At 45.9% G+C, this 24,380-nt stretch overlaps 1 protein-coding gene across 1 annotated transcript; it reads left to right on the top strand.

Annotated features, from left to right (window-relative positions):
- Positions 1-331: 331 nt before the first annotated feature.
- On the top strand, positions 332-24,380 carry LOC139561402 (serine/threonine-protein kinase D3-like). Its single transcript, XM_071378462.1, has 19 exons — positions 332-444; positions 728-939; positions 8,221-8,359; positions 8,517-8,648; positions 8,795-8,952; positions 9,110-9,308; positions 9,527-9,616; positions 9,775-9,922; positions 11,070-11,193; positions 12,072-12,149; positions 12,955-13,168; positions 18,137-18,165; positions 18,334-18,406; positions 18,560-18,666; positions 18,987-19,148; positions 19,368-19,466; positions 19,577-19,844; positions 23,321-23,406; positions 23,737-24,380. The coding sequence occupies exons 1-19, from the start codon at positions 426-428 to the stop codon at positions 23,896-23,898; spliced, it is 2,499 nt and encodes an 832-aa protein (XP_071234563.1). The 5' UTR covers positions 332-425; the 3' UTR covers positions 23,899-24,380.

The raw sequence follows: 24,380 nt of genomic DNA on the forward strand, positions 1-24,380 counted from the left end.
GTGTATATTTTATTAAAGGTTCAATAAAGGAACAACTCCACTTTTCAAACTGATCCTGATCTGTTTGTTTCGTCATTCTTTTAACACAATGAAACAGCTTGATTGAAATGAGTTTTAAATACAGATATTGCATGTGTAACCAGGGGCATCCTGGAACAAGGTACCAGATCTATTTCACATAAACGTGTATGTGTGTTCGTTCGTTCACACCCTGGGCTGAGGGTGTTTGTAGTGGAGGATGTACCACACAGAGGTGAGTTTCTCAGTGGCTTCCTGTTACTGTTATAAGCCTACAGCTTCACAAAAGGAAACCAAACCCACCAGTGTGAAGAAAAGGTTCACAACAGTAACTACTTTTAAGAGTGCATGTTAAGGTGTCTGTTGAAGGAGAGGAGATCAGGCCTGGAAGGTGTAAGCTGGACCATATGGACTCTGGAATATCAAGTAAGCTTTTGTTTCACTCTTGGAAACTAATGATCACTAATGTACTGTAGGTTAATGGAAACTGATGAAGTGATAAATGTTCTCCGTAGCTTAAAGTGCCAGCAAAACGTCTTCACTTGCAGCTACTACATGAAGAAGCTGTATGTGTAGTAGATTCATGCTCTCAGTTGTTTTCATTTAAACAGTGCTATATACAATAATCAATAGTTTGATGCATTAACAAACCAATCAATCATATTGTTTATTGCTTTTCTGCCATGTCCCTCTGTGTCTGCACCTGTAGGTTCTCTCTCCAGCATGTCGATGACCCAGTCCAGCCCTGGTACCCCTGGTCGACCCCCCCACACCGCTGCCCCCGGGCCCCTCCAGGCTCCTCTTGGCACTGCTCTGGTCCAGTTCCAGCTAGGCCTCTTCAGGGAGGTGGTTCGGGTGTCTGGGGGGCAGCTCAGCTACTGCCATGCCAAGAGACTGGCTGCAGAGATCATAGAACGCAAGGTAAACCCATTGACCTACATACAGTCACCTCACAAAGTATTGCCACCCTTGATAAAGATGAGAAGAAAATACTATAATATAAATAATAATACAAATACTGAGCTATAATGTATGCTCAAAATAAATGAGAGACTTGTATTATTTTAAACTAATACAATTGCTCAGAAAAATTTATTTTGTTTAATAACAAGTAACCATTTTTTTCCCAAAATGCAATTTTGCATGCAAAATGCACTACTAAAGATTCTTAGAGATGAAATCGAACAAAATTGAATCTGCATTAACATTTTGCTTTTTTAAGAAACTGTATTGTGGCCTTCCATGGTTTCCTGTGCCACTGGGATATAAAAAAATGAGTTAACACACATGTAAAATACATTTGTCATTCATCAACACGGGGAAAGCAGTGGTGTAAACTACTTTAAGTCGTTTTTGGGGGTATCTGTACTTTACTTTAATATTTATATTTTTGACAACTTTTACTTTTACTCCACTACATTCCTAAAGAAAATAATGTACTTTTTACTGCATACATTTTACCTGACACCCAAAAGTCCTATTCACACACTTACCAAGAGAACATCACTGGTCATCCCTACTGCCTCTGATCTGGGAGACTCACTAAACACAAAGGCTTCTTTTGTAAATTATGACTGAGCTTTGGAGTGTGCCACTCGCTATCCTTCAATAAAAAAATGTTTTTTAATTGTGCCGTCTGGTTTGCTTAATGTAAGAAATGTTTTATACATTTTTCTTTTACTTTTGATTCTTACCTATATTTTAGCAATTACATTTACTTTTGATAGTTAAGTACATTTAAAACCAAATATTTTGAGACTTTTACTCAAGTAGTATTTTACTGGGTGACTTTCACTTTTACTTGAGTTATTTTCTATTAAGTTACCATTACTTTTACTCAAGTATGACAAATGGGTGCTTTTTCCAACACTGGGGGAAAGGCAAAGAGTTCACAAACAAAAAGAGAAAAATGGTTAGTGGCCCTCATAAATCAGGCAATGGGCAAAACAAATTTGCTAAAAATATCACTTACAACTATTAAGGCGTCAATTAAGAAGTTTAAAGCCACTTGAACAGTGGTAAACTTGCCTGTGTATCTTGTCCCTACGCACAGTGAGGAAGATGGTTCTGGAGGCAAGGAAAAGTCCAAGGGCAGTTGGAGAAATACAGAACTGGGTCGCATCTTGGGGTCACCAAGTCTCTTAATCTACAATTAGATGCCAGCTCCATGGCAATAGGCTCTTCAGGGGGGTGGCCAGTAAAAATGCCTTTATTGAGCGTTATCAACAAATATAAACGCCTGGAGCTTGCTAAACTGCACTGGCACTTGGATCGGAACTGGTGATAAGAGACAAAAATAGAGGTCTTTGTCCACCCACACCAGCAGTGGGTTTGGCGTTGAAAGATGGATGCATGTGCAGAAAATAACCTCATATCTACTGTAAAATATAGTGGTGGATATGAAGTTGTTTTGATTCCACTGGTCCTAGCGCCCTTGTTAAGGTCAACGTCATCATGAACTCTACCAAGTACCAGAACATTTTAGCCAAAAACCTGGTTGCCTCTGCCAGGAGGCTGAAACTTGGCCACAAATGAATCTTGCAATAAGACAATGACCCCAAGCATGCATCAAAATCAACCAAGAAATGGTTAATTGACCACAAAACCAACATTTTGCAATGACCATCTCAGTCTCTGGATTTGAGCCCCATTGAAAACCTTTGGATTAAAGAGGGAAGTATCATACCCCATCCTACTATCATACCCCATTCAAAGGCTCTTAAATCTTTTGCCTTGCCCAATTTTTTATTTTTATTTCACCTTTATTTAACCAGGTAGGCTGGTTGAGAACAAGTTCTCATTTACAACTGCGACCTGGCCAAGATAAAGCAAAGCAGTGCAACACAAACAACAACACACAGTTACAAATGGAATACACAAGCGTTCCATCAATAACACAATTTAAAAAAATAAATAAGTCTATATACAGTGTGTGCAAATGGCGTGAGGAGGTAAGGCAATAAATAGGCCATAGTAACAAGTAATTATAATTTAGCAAATTAAAACTGGAGTGAGTGATGTGCAAGTAGAAATAATGGTGTGCAAAAGAGCAGAAAACAATATGGGGATGAGGTAGGTAGATTGGATGGGCTATTTACAGATAGGCTATGTACAGCTGCAGCAATCGATTAGCTGCTCGGATAAAAAACGTATTTTGTAAATACACAATCCATGTCTCAATTGCCTCAAGGTTTCAAAATTATTCTTCTTCAACCTGTCTCCTCCCCTTCATCTACGTTGATTTGAATTGGATTTAACAAGTGACATCAATAAGGGATCATAGCTTTCACCTGGATTAACCTGATAAATCTGTCATGGAAAGAGCAGGTGTTCCTAATGTTTTGTACACTCAGTCCCAGACCTGTGTGTTTTATTTTAGCCAACTACTCTGACTATCATTGTGATACCATACAGTGGCTATAATCTTTCTCTTTCGTGCTCTCCATCTCGCTCTTTCTCTCTGTTTCTCTCTGTCTCTGTTAATTCAGTTCAGTATACTTTATTGACATGAAAAGAAAACACATTGTCAAAGTAAATATATAGCGACGATGGTCAAAGACCAACATATACTAGACAGTTTGTAATTAAGCAACACATGAAAATGTCACTAACAGCAATTCCAACACATATTAATAAAGAATAATCACACTCTACTTCTCACTGGCTGTCCCTCAGGTTGTGGCAGGAGGCCACACATTTGGCTGATAAAACACAGCATTTAGTTTTTTCACCAAGTTTGTATTTAAGTTTGTCTATCATTTAATTTTTTTGCAAATTCTTCGTATTGTTTTATAATTTTGGAGAATAATGTATTTCTTATCTCAGAATATCTGTCACAGTTTGACAGAAAATGCAACTGTCTCCATCTCTTCCTGGGTGCAGAATGGGCACATCCTGTCCTCTCTGGGCAGCCAGATGTTCCTGTGACGACCGGTCTATGGACAGTGCTGTGCTCACTGAGTCTGTACATAGTGTTTTCCTCGGTTTTCTATCAGTCACAGTGGTCAAATAGCATTAAAGTTTACTTTGATTTTTTTTGTGGTTGGGCCAGATTGTGAATGCCTGAGGCTTTGTTGGGTTGGTAGTGAACCGAGCCTTAGAACCAGCTGGCTGGTTGAATAACATTTGGTGTCTCTTTTTAGGATAATAATCAGAACTGGGAATTGGGCTGATTCAAATTAAATCTAATTGTATTAGTCACATGCGCCAAATACAACAGGTACCTTACAGTGAAATGCTTACTTATGAGCCCCTAACCAACAATGCCGTTTTAATGCAAATGCAAATAGTCTGGTTAGCCATTCGATTAGATGTTCAGGAGTCTTATAGCTTGGGGGTAGAAGCTGTTTAGAAGCCTCTTGGACCTAGACATGGTGCTACGGCACCGCTTGCCGTGCGGTAGCAGAGAGAACAGTCTATTTAGGGCCTTCCTCTGACACCGCCTGGTATAGAGATCCTGGATGGCAGGAAGCTTGGCCCCAGTGATGTACTGGGCCATAAGCACTACCCTCTGTAGTGCCTTGCGGTCGGAGGCCGAGCAGTTGCCATACCAGGCAGTGATGCAGCCAGTCATGATGCTCTCGATGGTGCAGCTGTAGAACCTTTTGAGGATCTGAGGATTCTGCTCTGCATGCGTTGTTTGGAGTTTTTCTCTGTACTCTTAGGATGCTCTTGCAGAGTTTCAATTGGGTGTTTGTCCAATTTGTCAAATTCTTCTTTTGTAAGCGGACCCCACACTTCACTGGAATACAGTGCAATTAGTTATATTATTGAGTTGAATATTTTGAGCCAGATCCTAATTGGTATGTTTAATTTAATATATATTGTTAATGCCATAGAAAGCCCTCCTTGCTTTGTCTTTCAGTTCCTTCACAGCCAGGTTGAATGTCCCTCTGGAGATGATTCTTATTCCTAAATATGTGTAGATGTGTGTTGTATTTGAGTAGAGCCCAGTAAAAAAGGGTATTGGTTTCCCTGACATCTGGATCTGTTCTGGAAAATCATAATCTTTGTCTTTTTGAGATTGACTGTTAGGGCCCAGGTCTGACACAACTGTTTGCAGATGATCTAATTGTTGCTGTAACCCCTCTTTTGTGGGGGATAGTAGCACCAGGTCATCTGCATATTTTATTTATGTGTCGTTAAGAGTGAGACCGGGGGCTGTTGTTCTAGTGTTTATGCCAATTCATGGTTACTGTATTGAATAAATAGACTTGAGTTCAAGTTGTTCCCCTGTTTCACTCCGCACCCTTGGGAAAATACATGTCTATGTTTATTTCCAATTTGGACTGTTATTTCTATACATTGATTTGATGACACATGTTTTTCCAATTCGTTTGAGAAAAATGTCTTCATGCCAAATTGGATATCCACAAAGCAGGAGAAATGTATTGATTCACGTTTATCAATTAGGGTTTGTCGGGTATAAATGTGTTCTGATGTTTGATCATTTGGTAGGAATGCAATTTGACTTTTGCTCAGGACATTGTTTTCACTGAGGAAGTGAAAGAATCTGCTGTTCATGACGGTGCCGAATATTTTCCCCAGGTTTCTGTTGACACAAATGCCACGGTAATTGTTTGGATGAAATGTGTCTACATTTTTACAAAAAAATGTGTTCCAGAGGTCAGGGAAACAGCCTACACTCAAATATTGTTAAATATTTTGAATATGGAAGTGCTACATTTGTGGTGTGTGTATTTTATCATTTGGTTTAATATTCCGTCAGTACCACAAGCATTTCTGACTTGCAGGGCCTGTATTTTTTCTGATTGTTTTTATTTTATTTATTTTTATTTAACTAGGTAAGTCAGTTAAGAACAAATTCTTATTTACAATGACGGCCTACCAAAAGGAAAACGGTCTCCTGCGAGGACGGTGGCTGGGATTAAAATACATAAATAAATACAATATAAATAGAACAAAACACACATCACAACGAGACAACACTACATAAAGAGAGACTTAAGACAACATCATAGCAAGGCAGCAACACATGACAACACAGCATGGTAGCAACACAACATAACAACAACATGGTAGCAGAACAAAATATGGTACAAACATGATTGGGCATAGTCAACAGCGCAAAGGGCAAGAAGGTAGAGACAACAATACATCACGCAAAGCAGCCACAACTGTCAGTAAGAGTGTCCATGATTGAGTCTTTGAATGAAGAGATGGAGATAAAACTGTCTAGTTTGAGTGTTTGTTGCAGCTTGTTCCAGTCGCTATCTGCAGCAAACAGAAAAGAGGAGCAACCCAGGGATGTGTGTGCTTTGGGGACCTTTAACAGAATGTGACTGGCAGAACGGGTGTTGTATGTGGAGGATGGGGGAGTGTTACTGGGGAATCCAATGGGTTCTGGTTGTCTTTAATGGCTGATTCAATCATTTACAGTTTTCAGATTTTAGATTTATTTTTGATACGAATTCACTTTAATATGTCTATATCGTTCTTCAAAGTGAGGGTTCCATAGCTCCCCAGTTTGGATGCCCACTTCTACTCGGTGTAGTTTGTTTATGGAGTTCCAACTTCCCCAGCTGTTGTTTGAATCTATGGATTCCTCAATGTCATTAAGTTGGTGTCTGATGTGTGGTTCTTTGTTCTGAGATTCTGTCTGGATTCTTTTAGGGTTGTCCAATACTGAGTGCTCAGTTCCTGGTTGTCTGTGTTTTTGGTTAGATACATTCCTTTGTTTTAAATGGATTTGCAATCATAATCAAACATTTTTTCACAATTTGTCTTATTTGGATTGATTTTGGGTGTCTTTTTAAAATTGGATGAGGGCGTGTCCCAAAAAAGTTGTTTGTTTTGTACAGCCAAATGTATACCTCCCTTACTGTGGTGATGTGTGGTCCAGGTTTCTGGTAGTTTTCCATGCTATTCTTCGTCCATCTATAGGACTGATTGGTCTTGTGTCATTTACTGGTGGTCTCTTCTCCATTTTTGTTTGTGTCTTCCCTTTTAAGGCATGCTGTAATTTTGCTATGGTCTGACAGTGGTGTTAATGGGCTGACTGGGGAAGACACTGGATCTAAGTCTGGGATGACATCATCTACAGTACTACTAAGAGGGGAGCTGTATGTATACCTGCCCGAAAAGTCCCCTCGTAGCCTTCCATTGACTATGTACAGACCCAGCGTTCCACAGAGCTGCCGTAGTTGGTTCCCATTTCTGTTGTTTTTATCAAAGTTCTTCCTGGGTGGATATGAGGGCAGAGGAGGTTTATAGGTATGTGTTTGCCTCCACGTGTGCTAATGCTATCTGGTTCTTCTCTAGTCTGAGTATTAAGATCCCCGCAGATCAGAACATTTCCTTGGACCCGGAAATGATTGATCTCCTCTTCTAGAACAGAGAAGCTCTCTTCCTTGTAGTGAGGGGATTCTGATGGAGGATGTATGTACTGTAGCACACTCAAATACATTTTGGTTAGTGGAGATTACCAAAATGTACCCCCCCCCCCCCCTCTCTGTCTCTACCTCACCTCAGTGAGAGATGGCCATGTTACTCCATCAGCCAGAGGGGCTGCCGTGTGGTTTAGCTGTGTCTGCAGCTAACTTTCCAACCACAACCTTCCACACACACACACCCCGCCGTGCCTGTCTCGCTCAAATCAGCCCCCTTATCCTCTGATCTTCTGACTGTTTCCAGGCAGCAGGTCAGTTGGCCCGTGTAGTCTTTGTGTGAGAACTTGTATGCGGTTTGTGTGAATAATCTGTATCTCTCAGATCATTGCACTTTTCCTGTCTATAGGAACAAACACACACTCACACTTGTTTCCATCTCATTTGAAAATCTATTTTTATTTTACCTTTATTTAACTAGGCAAGTCAGTTAAGAACAAATTCTTGTTTACAATGACGGCCTAGGAACAGTGGGTTAACTGCCATAGTCAGGGGCAGAATGACTGATTTTTACCTTGTCAGCTCGGGGATTCGATCAAGCAACCTTTCGGTTACTGGCCCAACGCTCTAACCAATAGGCTACCTGCCGCCCCTAACGACAGCGCTCACATTGTTCCATGACCAGTCTCTCTCGATAATGGCCTACCCCTCCCTCAACGCCAACGTCTGTCTGCATGCTTTCGATGATGCTAACCAGACAGACCTCCTCTATAATCTTTCTCTCCTGCTCTGCCTTGATTGATCTATCAACCGATTTATTGACTAACTGATTGATCATGTCCCTTGTGTACTGCAGGCTCCAGACTGTAGTGTGGTGGGTGTTGGGGAGAAGGTCCTCCTGTTCAGACACCAGACAGGCTCGGAACATCTCCTCCACAGACTTACGGACCAGGATGCACTGCTGGACGGCGACCTCATAGAGATCATCGTCTCAGGTCAGACCGGGTTTGTATTCCAAATGGCACCCTATTCCCTTTGTAGTGCTCTACTTATGACCAGGGCCCACATATGGTTAATTGAATGTACTGAAAGGTAGTACGTTAAGTGTCCAGATAAAGTAATGGAATATCTGCTCTTTCTGATCTGACTCAGGATCAGCTACTGTGACGGAGATAAAGATCCGCCCACACTCCCTGGCTGTCCAATCATATCGCACCCCCACCTTCTGTCATCACTGTGGGGAGATGCTGTGGGGGTTGGTACGTCAAGGGTTAAAATGTGAAGGTAAGGAAGTAGATACAGTAATAATTTATCCTTCATGTCATTAATCGCAGTATGAACCTTCACTATTTATTTCATGTTGAATTGTGTTGAATTCTTCGTTGTATCTACCATTTTACCTAAATAGATTTTGTCTCACATCTCTGTAGGTTGCGGGTTAGACTTTCATAAGCGCTGTGCGCTGCAGTTGCCTAGTGACTGTAGCCGTGCACGCCGTCGTGTGTGTGGCCCCAGCCTGTCCTTATTCCCCCCTGCCAGGCCCCGGACACACTCCCTCTCCACACCTGCGGGGGGCAGTATGGAGGAGGTCAGCACCAGTCATTATGGGCCGAATCCATTCCGCTGTTTAAGAGTGACATTTATGTGTGATTCTAAAATCTGACATGAAATCTTTCTGTTAATCTCTCTCCCTACCTCTTTGTCTTTCTCCCTCTTCATCCCCCCCCCCTCTCTCCCTCTTCCAGATCAGTATGTCCAAGCCCAGGCCCAGGCCTCCGTCGTGGGCAGATCAACCGGTGTGGCTGGGGGTGGTCCAGGGAAAGGGTGGCGTGGCGGGCAGGGTGCCACACACCTTCCACATCCACAGCTACACCAAGCCCACCGTGTGCCAACACTGCTACCACCTCCTTAAGGGCCTGTTCCGCCAGGGCCTGCAGTGCTCCGGTGAGAGTGGCCAGAGGTCAGGGGTTGAAGGTCATAATTCAGATTGGGAGGTTGGTCACTGGGGTACTAAATACATGTATGATGCTTTCTCTAATCATAAGTTTCTGAAGCAGGTATGTCAATCACTTGGTCAGATTCCAGATCTTGTGTTACAGCTGTGTCAGTAGTCTATGTACTGAAGCTGATCTCTCTCTCATTCAAATATATAATATATATAGACTGTAAACTGAACTGCCATCGTCGCTGTGAGTCCTCCCTGGTCCCTGCTGACTGTCCTGGAGTGAGGACCAACACCAATGGGGAAGGAGGTGAGAGACAATGACAAACATAATGGCCTTAAATGTTAAAACTATTCCTAATGCTTTCAAGATGAGAGAAAAACTGCATATGTAATTGACTGTGTACTTTATTTACAGTGACAGTTTAGTGTTGTGGTTTAGTATTGATGTAGTAAAGGATGTTACAGACTCCGTGTCCAGTCTGGGCTATCAGGACGACACAGAGGAGGAGGATATAGGATGCAGTATGACATCACTGGAAGACCATGAGGATGAGCCATCTACTGAGGACCCATTCGCTGAGATCAAGGAGGTGGGACACCAGCCACCAATCACGTAAGAGGGATAACAAAATGCTGGGCTTTGATAGGATGTTAAGTATGTTTCCACTTGAGTTTTGATGATTATTTACTTATGATAGAGTATAGTACATCAGTGTCTGTCAACCGAAGTTGTAACAGTTCTCTCTCCCTCTTTCATCCCTCCCTCCCTCCCTGTCTCTCTCCCTCTTTCATCCCTCCCTCCCTCCCTGTCTCTCTCCCTCTTTCATCCCTCCCTCCCTCCCTGTCTCTCTCCCTCTTTCATCCCTCCCTCCCTCCCTGTCTCTCTCCCTCTTTCATCCCTCCCTCCCTCCCTGTCTCTCTCCCTCTTTCATCCCTCCCTCCCTCTCACTCCCCCCTCCCTCCCTCTCCCTCTTTCATCCCTCCCTCCCTCTCACTCCCCTCTCCCTCTCACTCCCCCCTCCCTTCCTCTCACTCCCCCTCCCCCTCCCTCCCTCTCACTCCCCCCTCCCTCCCTCTCACTCCCCCCTCCCTCCCTCTCACTCCCCCTCCCTCCCTCTCACTCCCCCCTCCCTCCCTCTCACTCCCCCCCCCTCCCTCTCACTCCCCCTCCCTCCCTCTCACTCCCCCCTCCCTCCCTCTCACTCCCCCTCCCTCCCTCTCACTCCCCCCTCCCTCTCACTCCCCCCTCCCTCTCACTCCCCCCTCACTCCCTCTCACTCCCTCTCACTCCCCCCTCACTCCCTCCCTCTCTCTCCCCTCACTCCCTCCCTCCCTCCCTCTCTCTCTCCCCCTCCACCCCCCCTTCTCTCTCCCCCTCCACCCCCCCCTTCTCTCTCCCCCTCCACCCCCCCCTCTCTCTCTCTCCCCCTCCACCCCCCCTCTCTCTCTCTCCCCCTCCACCCCCCCTCTCTCTCTCTCTCCCCCTCCACCCCCCCCTCTCTCTCTCCCCCTCCACCCCCCCCTCTCTCTCTCCCCCTCCACCCCCCCTCTCTCTCTCCCCCTCCACCCCCCCTCTCTCTCTCCCTCCACCCCCCCTCTCTCTCTCCCTCCCTCCCTCCCTCCCCCTCTCTCCCTCCCTCCCTCCCCCTCTCTCCCTCTCTCCCTCCCTCCCCCTCTCTCCCTCTCTCCCTCCCTCCCCCTCTCTCCCTCTCCCTCCCTCCCTCCCCCTCTCTCTCTCTCTCTCCCTCCCTCTCTTCCAGTCCGTGTTTCAGTAGTTATATTCCTCTGATGCGGGTGGTCCAATCAGTTCGTCACACTAAGAGACGGGCCAGTGGAGTCTTGAGAGAGGGCTGGCTACTGCATCACACCAACACCGACACACTGGTGAGAACACACACACACACACACACACACACACACACACACACACACACACACACACACACACAGCAGCTGCGAAGGGGGGATGCAGAAGATTATTATTATTTTGCTCGCAATGAAGACGTCTACATCGGTCTGCTAATACAGGACCAGTAAAGGCCCAGTGCACTACTTTTGTGAAAAAATGTAAACTACATGTATTTGTAAATGTAACTTATTTATATGTGAACTGAAATGGTCTTCATTTATTTTACTAGACTCTCTTATCCAGAGAGATTTACAGTAGGGCGTGCATACATTTTCAGGCTGGTCCCCCTTGGGAATCGAACCCACAACCTGAGCATTACAAGCACAATGCTCTACCAACTGAGCCACATCATCACAAACCACTTGATGTCTCAATGTACTCAGTGTATTGAACATCGTTTTTCTTCATGGTGATAGAAAGTCTACAGGTTCTAACCTAGATGACCAGCCTATATACAATACAGTAATGTACATTTACATGAAGTGGTTTGTAAGGATGGTAAATTAAAACTGCACAAAAAGTGGTTGTTTTCCATGTTATTTCATCAAAACAAATATTAATTTGATGTGGATGTTTTGGGTCTTTGCTTAAAACAAAAGAGGGCTCTGCACTGCATCTTAGTGCGAGAGGCGTAACTACAGACCCTGGTTTGATTCCAGGCGGTATCACAACCGGACGTGATTGGGAGCCCCATAAGGCAGCACTCAATAATATATATATTTTTTATTCTGATTTTTCAGGGGGGGCTGCAGCATCCTCAGAACCCCTACTACACACACACACACACACACACACACACACACACACACACAGAGAGAACACTTATAACATACTTTCCTATTGTTTCTGTCAGAGGAAACGTCATTACTGGATATTGGACTGGAAGAATATTACTCTGTATCAGAATGAGACAAGCACCAAGTACTACAAGGTAGTTCACTGGTTGTTGCTTAGCCTCTTAGATCTCACTGCCCCTATCTGAGATATCTACTGCAGCCCTTTGTGCTGTTGTCTGTGTTCAACTATTTTTGTACCGTGTTTTGTGCTGCTACCATGTTGTTGCCATGTTGTGTTGCTACCATGCTGTGTTGTCATGTGTTGCTGCCATGCTATGTTTTTGTCTTAGGTCTCTCTTTATGTAGTGTTGTGTTGTCTCTCTTGTCGTGATGTGTGTTTTGTCCTTTATTTTTAATCCCAGCCTCCATCCCTGCAGGAGGCCATTTGGTAGGCCGTCATTGTAAATAAGAATTGATTTGTTCTTAACTGACTTGCCTAGTTAAATAAAACATTTAAAAAGTTACATGGGATGAAAGAATCATCTAGCATTTACCAAACCAAGGCCAGGCAGTTACCTCAACACGACAGTACTGACCTCTAGTGGCCAAATAGAATATCAACATCAACAAATATGTTTTTTTCTGTCTTCCACCCTCCCTTATTTTGGGCTCCCGAGTGGCGCAGCGGTCTAAGGCACTGCATCTCAGTGCTAGAGGCGTCACTACAGACCCTGGTTTGATTTCAGGCTGTATCACAACCGGCCGTGATTGGGAGTCCCATAGGGCGGCGCACAATTGGCCCAGCGTCGTCCGGGTTTGACCGGGGTAGGCCGTCATTGTAAATAAGAATTTGTTCTTAACTGACATACCTAGTTGAATAAAATTATCCCATGTCTCAGCCTATCCCTTACATTTTCATCCATTCTCCTTCCCCTCTTCCCTCCCTCCCTCCCTCTCTAGGAGCTTCCTCTGTCTAACGTGCTGCAGGTGCGAGGCCCCGCTCAGCTGTCTGGCCCCTTGTTGCCAAACAACAGTGCCCACTCGTTCGAGGTGGTGACGGGCACGCTGGTATACTGTGTGCTGGCGGGCAGGGACGGGCAGGCCTGGGAGACCGCAGTACGCCAGGCTCTGATGCCTGTCCAGAGTAGCGGGCAGGCGGGCAAACAGGGACAGGGTGAGTCAGAGAGTTAGCTAGCATGTTTGGACTGTGGTAGAAGTGTAGTCAAAGACAGTACAATATGAAGACAGGCAGAATCAGTGATGCCAACTTAGCAATTTTGTTGCTAGATTTAGCAACTTTTCAGACTACCCTGGCAACTTTTTTTCAAACAGCACCTAGCAACACATTTAGCTACTTTTAAACACGTATTTAACTTTTAGCAACTTTTGAAAAGTGACTCAAACGCTAAAATGTACACATTTGCCCTCTACATGACTCAAAAAGGATTTACTCTGTCACACACTCAAGTCACAACACACGTGCCTGGCTGCAAAAGTGCATTGTGAGTGACGTCAGCAGCAGGCCAGCGGCAATATTAATATAGTTGGTCACAAATGTTTGATCTTGAACAGAACTTACAACATCAATCAACATGTCTCAATCAAATATAGAAAAGAGTATAGAAAAGAGTGGGAGTCTGTACATGAACAAATGTCAAATGTCAAATCATATTTTTTCCCGAGATGGCCAGTCAATTTGAGTACCGTTATTGTGTATTCTACGTAATGACGCAGTTTTACGTTATCACGCAATGACATCACAACGTCATTTAGCAACTTTTAGCAACAAATCAACCTGCCTCTAGCAATTTACCCAGAAAATGAGTTGGCAACACTGGGCAGAATCCCCAATCACACTTGTAGGCAATGTCATGGCGACGTTGGCTAGCTAAACTCATGTGCAGAAACATGTAATCGGGTCTAACGGTCGACTCGCGCCGAACTGCACACGTTCAGGCCGTCAAATCAAAGGCACTCCATTCATAAAAAGTTGTTGATGAATCGTATCTAAATACGGTCAAATTGCTTCTCCGTTATTGGTTCAATACACCAAATGATTTAATCTGTATTATAGAAGTGATTGATAGTGAATGGTTAAGAGGTATAATTTTTTTCATAAAACATTCTTGTGAAATGGTGTTAACACAGTGTTAATCATTGTGAAAGTGTTAATACAAGTCACATTGCTCTAAAATAATCATATTCATTTAAAGTATAAAAATCCAAAAGCCCCAACAGTTTGCTTTTTGTCTTCTTTTATTTCATAATAAATGACATTTAATGTGTAGAGATAAGTACTCACCAAAACAGTGCTGTTTTGGTAGTAGCCCTCCATCTAGAGGACAAGATGATCCCCATACAAGTTGGTGTTACTGCTGCCATTCCCCTTATGTTGCTCTAAGGAGAGTAGAGGAACAGACAGAGATATAATGAGGGGTGAGTTAGATTAACAGGGGGGATGAGACTTTACAGACAGATGACTGAAGGAAGTGTCTGTGTTCTGCTCACCCCCAAAGTGCTTGGTTAGACCAACCAGGAGCCCTACTACCAGATTGAAGTGCTTGGTTAGACCAACCAGGAGCCCTACTACCAGATCGAAGTGCTTGGTTAGACCAACCAGGAGCCCTACTACCAGATTGAAGTGCTTGGTTAGACCAACCAGGAGCCCTACTACCAGATCGAAGTGCTTGGTTAGACCAACCAGGAGCCCTACTACCAGATTGAAGTGCTTGGTTAGACCAACCAGGAGCCCTACTACCAGATCGAAGTGCTTGGTTAGACCAACCAGGAGCCCTACTACCAGATCGAAGTGCTTGGTTAGACCAACCAGGAGCCCTACTACCAGATTGAAGTGCTTGGTTAGACCAACCAGGAGCCCTACTACCAGATTGAAGTGCTTGGTTAGACCAACCAGGAGCCCTACTACCAGATCGAAGTGCTTGGTTAGACCAACCAGGAGCCCTACTACCAGATTGAAGTGCTTGGTTAGACCAACCAGGAGCCCTACTACCAGATTGAAGTGCTTGGTTAGACCAACCAGGAGCCCTACTACCAGATTGAAGTGCTTGGTTAGACCAACCAGGAGCCCTACTACCAGATTGAAGTGCTTGGTTAGACCAACCAGGAGCCCTACTACCAGATCGAAGTGCTTGGTTAGACCAACCAGGAGCCCTACTACCAGATTGAAGTGCTTGGTTAGACCAACCAGGAGCCCTACTACCAGATTGAAGTGCTTGGTTAGACCAACCAGGAGCCCTACTACCAGATTGAAGTGCTTGGTTAGACCAACCAGGAGCCCTACTACCAGATTGAAGCCATTTATTGGACTTTATGGGACCCTCAGCAACAGGGTTCCAGCCAGTGAGGGGCCAAAGGAGGTACATGCTGGTGATCCCCATACATGTTTGTGCTGCTGCCATTCCCCGTCACCACAGAGACAGACAGAGAGTAGAGGAACAGACAGAGATAGATGTCAATGGGCAATTTATTGTCATCAAGAAACTTGAACAAGGCAATGATCATTGAATCACCAGCTGGAATGGTGATTATTCCTCCAAATGTGCTTATGATTTGAGAGTTTCTTGCTGTGGTATCTTATCACCACACAGTTGCTTCTTGCTTGTGACTTTCATCAATAATCAACGAGTAAGACTCATTCCCAATGTCCTTTACTAGTTCCTCATGCACTGCAGGCCCTATAACTGCATTTATGAGCGCTGTGCATTTTTTCATGTGGATATTGATTCCTTTCTTAGCAATGTCTTCAACAACACAACCCAGGTGATCTACAGTTGCAGTGCTGGAGTGGTATGCTGCATGCAATATGTGCAGCCATCTGTACCTCGGATCGTTTAATTAGTGTTATTCTCTCGTACAAATGTAGTTCCTGTGTTATGTTAATGTTAATGCATGCGAAAATGGAGCAGCATTTCTCTTGTGTTTGTGCATGAGAATTAAGATCGGTGTGATGGACTCGCATGTCTGTCATCTCCTGGGGTGCTCTTAGTCCATTCCTTTATATCCTGTTCTCTTTCCCTGTCTTTGCAATATTTTCGCCCATATCTTGCCCATTTGCCTGGCATTCTGACAGTAGAATCGTGTCTTGCCAGTAAACTGGCGTGTCAAATCGGTTCGTTCCTCTGACTTCAACTTTCTGGCCAATGTTAGCTAGCTAGCTGGATGCATACACAGAGGAAGCACATTGTTCGATCCTCTCTGAAACTATTGGATGATTATTTGTCAGTTTCTCTGCCTTCCTGTGTTGGCTTTAAATATTGGTAGGACTGGGGGCGGTCAGGATACAAAGAACGAAGCAAATAATTTTGAGGGATAAGTATGTAGCTAGCTATCTAGCGCTGCTGTTCGTTGTTGAATCGCACATCAATTGTCATGTTGCACTCTGTCTCGACAGTACTACACACACTCTCCTCTGGTTTGCCCCTCACTTCCAATGACTGTACATGACGCTCCTTCCCCGCCACCATTCACTAACTCGCAACAGCAGCCTGCCTCATATGCCTCACTGCCTGGTAGTCAGCAGCAGTCTGCCTCATATGCCTCACTGCCTGGTAGTCAACAGCAGTCTGCCTCATATGCCTCACTGCCTGGTAGTCAACAGCAGCCTGCCTCATATGCCTCACTGCCTGGTAGTCAACACCAGCCTGCCTCATATGCCTCACTGCCTAGTAGTCAACAGCAGCCTGCCTCATACGCCTCACTGCCTGGTAGTCAACAGCAGCCTGCCTCATACGCCTCACTGCCTGGTAGTCAACAGCAGCCTGCCTCATACGCCTCACTGCCTGGTAGTCAACAGCAGCCTGCCTCACTGCCTGGTAGTCAACAGCAGCCTGCCTCATATGCCTCACTGCCTGGTAGTCAACAGCAGCCTGCCTCATATGCCTCACTGCCTGGTAGTCAACAGCAGCCTGCCTCATATGCCTCACTGCCTGGTAGTCAGCAGCAGCCTGCCTCATATGCCTCACTGCCTGGTAGTCAACAGCAGCCTGCCTCATACGCCTCACTGCCTGGTAGTCAACAGCAGCCTGCCTCATACGCCTCACTGCCTGGTAGTCAACAGCAGCCTGCCTCATATGCCTCACTGCCTGGTAGTCAACAGCAGCCTGCCTCATATGCCTCACTGCCTGGTAGTCAACAGCAGCCTGCCTCATATGCCTCACTGCCTGGTAGTCAACAGCAGCCTGCCTCATATGCCTCACTGCCTGGTAGTCAGCAGCAGTCTGCCTTATATGCTTCACTGCCTGGTAGTCAACAGCAGCCTGCCTCATATGCCTCACTGCCTGGTAGTCAACAGCAGTTGGTCACAGTGAAATTCATAGATTATAAAAAAAGATAAATGCCATGGCGGCCGCAGTGCAATTTAGAAGTAGACCCAAAACCCGCAACCCGCGACCAATATATGCTCACCTGCGACATCGTTTTCAAAGTAGAACAATGTACAGGAAAACCGCGAACATGGCAAGCCTTAATAACGTGTTCAACTACGTAAGACATTGGAATCTAGGTCATGCCTTTAGATTTTGAGAACATTTTAATTTAAGGAAGAATTTGTCACTTCTCTCTGGCCGTGTTCGAGAGCATCAAAACAACTGCAGGTGACTGCAGACTGACTGATCTACAAATCACCTCATCATAAATAACGACTCGTTATTATTTGTAGATCAGTCAGTCTGTCACAATTTATCCATGCTATACATTGCGTTTTTGATCCTCTTGAACACGGCCTATTGACTTCTCAAACCCCAAACTCAGCCTGGTCTGTGTGGTCTGTTTCGCAAACGTTCCCGGTAGTCTCACAATGTTGCACCTCTGGGTTTAGAAACTCTGTGGTGTAGTATTGTTCTGAGACATGTAAATGAGTGACATCCGAGTAACGTATTTAGAGAATTTGGTCATTTAGGTTTCTGTCTGAACCCTCTGTGAGCGTCCCGACGCACCACCATGGCATCCTGTGTCACTGTTGGCCAAACTCTCCATATCTCTGTGACATGCCAAGGGATGGTCTCCCACATGGTTTGCATAAAGGTTTTGTAGTAAAGCTGGCATCATAAGGGATGTTAGATTTAGTTCATGTCCATGCTCATATTCCTTAACTTTTGATCAAAGAATACACTTTCTGTTATAGACCATGGACCCCAGAGTGGAGAGAAACCGGTAAGTGGGAGGGGAGGATGGAGGGTAATGGATCTATATTGTGTATGAACTCTCAAAGACTCGTTGCTTTTGTCTGAAATGGATAGATGAGTAACTAACACTGTATTTGTGTGTGTTCTTTACATTCGTATTTATGTTTGTGTGTATTTATATGTGTGTGTCTTTCAGGACGTCAGTTCAGTGTATCAGATCTTCACTGATGAGGTGCTTGGTTCAGGACAGTTTGGAGTGGTGTATAGAGGTGGGTTTGACATCACTCTAGATACGATACGTTACACTAGAGGAGATACTTTCTATACTGTTACCTGTTAGGAACATTTAGTTCCTTCTATTGAGATTATATAGTATTAGCATTGTATTAGATGGCTAGCTGAGAGTCTACTCTCGTCTCCAGGCACCCACAGACAGTCTGGTCACCCAGTGGCCATCAAGGTCATCGACAAAACCCGTTTCCCTACCAAACAGGAGAGACAGTTGAGGAACGAGCAGGCAATTCTACAGGTGAAGGTTCTAGATCTGTGTGTTTGGATTCAATTTGTATTACAGGGAGTTAGGGTATTTGAAATTAACATGGCTCCAGAGTGGCGCAGCGGTCTAAGGCACTGCATCTCAGTGCTTGAGGCGTCACTACAGACACCCTGGTTCGAATCCAGGCTGTTTCACAACCGATTGAGATTCCCATAGGGCGGTGCACAATTGGCCCAGTGTCAGCTGGGTTTGGCCGGTGTAGGCCGTCATTGTAAATAAGAATTTGTTCTTAACTGATTTGCCTAGTTCAATGAAGGTTAAATAAATAAAAAATCCATTGTGTGTGTGTCCAGAATCTGTCTCACCTGGGTGTAGTTCTACTGGAGGGAATGTTTGAGACCCTGGAGCATGTCTTCGTTGTCATGGAGAAGCTCCATGGCGACATGCTGGAGATGATTCTGTCCAATGAAAAGGGCCGTCTGCCAGAGCGCACGACACGCTTCCTGGTTACACAGGTACTGGTCACGTAGCAAGGGAACACTGATTATTTCTTCAACGGTCTGCGGTACTGAAGTAGTTCTGGGGGAAAGTAGTACTTTTATAATACTTGTCTCTCATCATTTGCTGCATATGCCACTCTGTAAAATCACTTCAAAGATTCCATTGATTCCTAAAGAGGAATCACTTGATTTTGATCTTTGTTGACTCACAGACTAGTGTGTGTGTGTGTGTAGATTCTAGAGGCCCTGCGCTACCTGCACTTCAAACACATTGCTCACTGTGACCTGAAACCTGAGAATGTATTGGTGGCCTCCCCAGATCCTTTCCCTCAGGTTGGTGTGTGTGTACACTTGTCAATCTCCCTCAGTGTGAGACTCTCTACTTGGTTAATAATCCTTCCAATATCAGACTTTACAGTGACTCCTCTCCTCCTTCCTCTCAGGTTAAGCTGTGTGACTTTGGCTTCGCCCGAATCATCGGCGAGAAGTCTTTCCGCCGCTCAGTGGTGGGCACGCCGGCCTACCTGGCGCCCGAGGTCATCAGTATCCATGGTTACAACCGTTCGCTGGACATGTGGGCTGTGGGCGTGGTCCTGTACGTTAGCCTGAGCGGAACGTTCCCCTTCAACGAGGATGAGGACATCAGTCAACAGATCACCAACGCTACCTTCATGTACCCCCGTCTGCTCTGGTCTAACATCTCACTAGAGGGTAAGTCTGTACCCTGCCTGCTCTGGTCTAACATCTCACTAGAGGGTAAGTCTGTACCCTGCCTGCCCTGGTCTAACATCTCACTAGAGGGTAAGTCTGTACCCTGCCTGCTCTGGTCTAACATCTCACTAGAGGGTAAGTCTGTACCCATTCTGCTCTGGTCTAACATCTCACTAGAGGGTAAGTCTGTACCCCCGTCTGCTCTGGTCTAACATCTCACTACAGGGTAAGTCTGTACTCAGCCTGCCCTGGTCTAACATCTCACTAGAGGGTAAGTCTGTACCCTGCCTGCTCTGGTCTAACATCTCACTAGAGGGTAAGTCTGTACCCTGCCTGCTCTGGTCTAACATCTCACTAGAGGGTAAGTCTGCACCCATTCTGCTCTGGTCTAACATCTCACTAGAGGGTAAGTCTGTACCCCCGTCTGCTCTGGTCTAACATCTCACTACAGGGTAAGTCTGTACTCAGCCTGCCCTGGTCTAACATCTCACTAGAGGGTAAGTCTGTACTCAGCCTGCCCTGGTCTAACATCTCACTAGAGGGTAAGTCTGTACTCAGCCTGCCCTGGTCTAACATCTCACTAGAGGGTAAGTCTGTACTCAGCCTGCCCTGGTCTAACATCTCACTAGAGGGTAAGTCTGTACTCAGCCTGCTCTGGTCTAACATCTCACTAGAGGGTAAGTCTGTACTCAGTCTGCCCTGGTCTAACATCTCACTAGAGGGTAAGTCTGTACCCCCGTCTGCTCTGGTCTAACATCTCACTAGAGGGTAAGTCTGTACCAGTCTGCCCTGGTCTAACATCTCACTAGAGGGTAAGTCTGTACCTCACTTACCCTGGTCTAACATCTCACTAGAGGGTAAGTCTGTACCAGTCTGCCCTGGTCTAACATCTCACTAGAGGGTAAGTCTGTACCTCACTTACCCTGGTCTAACATCTCACTAGAGGGTAAGTCTGTACTCAGTCTGCCCTGGTCTAACATCTCACTAGAGGGTAAGTCTGTACCCCCGTCTGCTCTGGTCTAACATCTCACTAGAGGGTAAGTCTGTACCAGTCTGCCCTGGTCTAACATCTCACTAGAGGGTAAGTCTGTACCCCCGTCTGCCCTGGTCTAACATCTCACTAGAGGGTAAGTCTGTACTCAGTCTGCTCTGGTCTAACATCTCACTAGAGGGTAAGTCTGTACTCAGTCTGCCCTGGTCTAACATCTCACTAGAGGGTAAGTCTGTACCCCCGTCTGCCCTGGTCTAACATCTCACTAGAGGGTAAGTCTGTACTCAGCCTGCCCTGGTCTAACATCTCACTAGAGGGTAAGTCTGTACCAGTCTGCTCTGGTCTAACATCTCACTAGAGGGTAAGTCTGTACTCAGCCTGCCCTGGTCTAACATCTCACTAGAGGGTAAGTCTGTACCCTGCCTGCCCTGGTCTAACATCTCACTAGAGGGTAAGTCTGTACTCAGCCTGCCCTGGTCTAACATCTCACTAGAGGGTAAGTCTGTACTCAGCCTGCCCTGGTCTAACATCTCACTAGAGGGAAAGTCTGTTCTCAGCCTGCCCTGGTCTAACATCTCACTAGAGGGAAAGTCTGTTCTCAGCCTGCCCTGGTCTAACATCTCACTAGAGGGTAAGTCTGTACTCAGCCTGCCCTGGTCTAACATCTCACTAGAGGGTAAGTCTGTACCCTGCCTGCCCTGGTCTAACATCTCACTAGAGGGTAAGTCTGTACTCAGCCTGCCCTGGTCTAACATCTCACTAGAGGGAAAGTCTGTTCTCAGCCTGCCCTGGTCTAACATCTCACTAGAGGGTAAGTCTGTACTCAGCCTGCCCTGGTCTAACATCTCACTAGAGGGTAAGTCTGTACCCTGCCTGCCCTGGTCTAACATCTCACTAGAGGGTAAGTCTGTACTCAGCCTGCCCTGGTCTAACATCTCACTAGAGGGTAAGTCTGCACCCATTCTGCCCTGGTCTAACATCTCACTAGAGGGTAAGTCTGTACTCAGCCTGCTCTGGTCTAACATCTCACTAGAGGGAAAGTCTGTACTCAGCCTGCCCTGGTCTAACATCTCACTAGAGGGTAAGTCTGTACTCTGCCTGCCCTGGTCTAACATCTCACTAGAGGGTAAGTCTGTACTCAGCCTGCCCTGGTCTAACATCTCACTAGAGGGTAAGTCTGTACTCTGCCTGCCCTGGTCTAACATCTCACTAGAGGGTAAGTCTGTACTCAGTCTGCCCTGGTCTAACATCTCACTAGAGGGTAAGTCTGTACTCAGTCTGCTCTGGTCTAACATCTCACTAGAGGGTAAGTCTGTACTCAGCCTGCCCTGGTCTAACATCTCACTAGAGGGTAAGTCTGTACTCAGTCTGCTCTGGTCTAACATCTCACTAGAGGGTAAGTCTGTACTCAGCCTGCCCTGGTCTAACATCTCACTAGAGGGTAAGTCTGTACTCAGCCTGTCCTGGTCTAACATCTCACTAGAGGGTAAGTCTGTACTCAGCCTGCCCTGGTCTAACATCTCACTAGAGGGTAAGTCTGTACTCAGCCTGCCCTGGTCTAACATCTCACTAGAGGGTAAGTCTGTACTCAGTCTGCCCTGGTCTAACATCTCACTAGAGGGTAAGTCTGTACTCAGTCTGCTCTGGTCTAACATCTCACTAGAGGGTAAGTCTGTACCCCGTCTGCTCTGGTCTAACATCTCACTAGAGGGTAAGTCTGTACTCAGCCTGCCCTGGTCTAACATCTCACTAGAGGGTAAGTCTGTACTCAGCCTGCTCTGGTCTAACATCTCACTAGAGGGTAAGTCTGTACTCAGCCTGCTCTGGTCTAACATCTCACTAGAGGGTAAGTCTGTACTCAGCCTGCTCTGGTCTAACATCTCACTAGAGGGTAAGTCTGTACTCAGCCTGCTCTGGTCTAACATCTCACTAGAGGGTAAGTCTGTACTCAGCCTGCCCTGGTCTAACATCTCACTAGAGGGTAAGTCTGTACTCAGTCTGCTCTGGTCTAACATCTCACTAGAGGGTAAGTCTGTACTCAGCCTGCCCTGGTCTAACATCTCACTAGAGGGTAAGTTTGTACTCAGCCTGCCCTGGTCTAACATCTCACTAGAGGGTAAGTCTGTACTCAGCCTGCCCTGGTCTAACATCTCACTAGAGGGTAAGTCTGTACTCAGCCTGCCCTGGTCTAACATCTCACTAGAGGGTAAGTCTGTACTCAGCCTGCCCTGGTCTAACATCTCACTAGAGGGTAAGTCTGTACTCAGCCTGCCCTGGTCTAACATCTCACTAGAGGGTAAGTCTGTACTCAGCCTGCCCTGGTCTAACATCTCACTAGAGGGTGAGCAGGGTTTTCCCCTAGTGTTTTGTCTAAGGTGGGGAGCAGAAGCCAATGAATCAGCATTCAGGGCTGACATTGCCTCTCTCTCCTCTCTGTCTCTCTGTCTCTCTGTCTCCATCTCTTTCTCTCTCTCTCTCTCTGTAGCGGTGAGTCTGATCAACAACCTTCTCCAGGTGTCAGTGAGACGTAGGTTCAGTGTGGGGAAGGCCCTGGGACACCCCTGGCTACAGGTAAGAGACCTCAACCTGTATGAATGGACAATCACTGACAGGCTGGGGGGTTATTTCGGATGCTGTGTGAAGAGGTAGGGATTCAGAAGTTTTCTGAAGATGCCATGGACTCTGCTCTCCTAGCGTCATAGGGAAGCTCGTTCCACCATTGTTGTATCAGGACAGAGAAGGGATTTGACTGGGCTGAGTGGGAGCTGACCACCCGTAGGGGTGGGAGGACCAAGAGACCCTAGCCATAACTCTAACACTTACCCTAACCCTATCCCAACCATTCTCCTGACCGTTTACCATAGCCCTATTCTTAACCAAACCATGACCTTAACACCCCAGGACTTCCAGTTGTGGTGTGACCTGAGGGAGTTTGAGCAGAGGATGAGCTGCCAGTACCTGACCCATGAGGGAGACGAGGACCGCTGGAGACGCCACGCCCAGGAGAGGGGCCTGGTCTTCCCTCTCACCTCCCCTGGACCCCCGCGCGATGACAGCCTGTGACCCGAGGCCCAAAGGTGTAAGGTCAATGGCCGGACAAGATGGCTACTGGACTACTGGTGTGTTTCAGTGGTGACCAGCAGAAACAAAATGAATTCTGTTGAACTGCTAAAGAAGCACACAGCGACCTATGCTTTTTATATACAAAAGTCTTAAAAAGATATATGATTACTGTAATTTTTTGTCATGATACTACTATACTGCCTGCGTCTGAGTGATGGAAGCCAGGTGAACAGGCCGTGGCTCAGGTGGCTAAAGTCCTCGATGATCTTCTTGGCCTTCCTGTGGCACCTGGTGTTGTAGGTGTCCTGGAAGTCAGACAGAGAGCACCCGATGGTGCGTTTGGCTAAGCGTACCACCCTCTGTAGAGCCTTGCGATCAGCGGCGGTGTGGTTGCCGTCCCGGCAGTATGCTCTCGATACCCCTGTCCACTTGATGGTGCTGTTCACCAAACAATAAACAGCATTGCTAATCTCTTGACTCGA

This window comes from Salvelinus alpinus, chromosome 31 (assembly GCF_045679555.1).
Source record: "Salvelinus alpinus chromosome 31, SLU_Salpinus.1, whole genome shotgun sequence".
Taxonomy (NCBI): domain Eukaryota; kingdom Metazoa; phylum Chordata; class Actinopteri; order Salmoniformes; family Salmonidae; genus Salvelinus; species Salvelinus alpinus.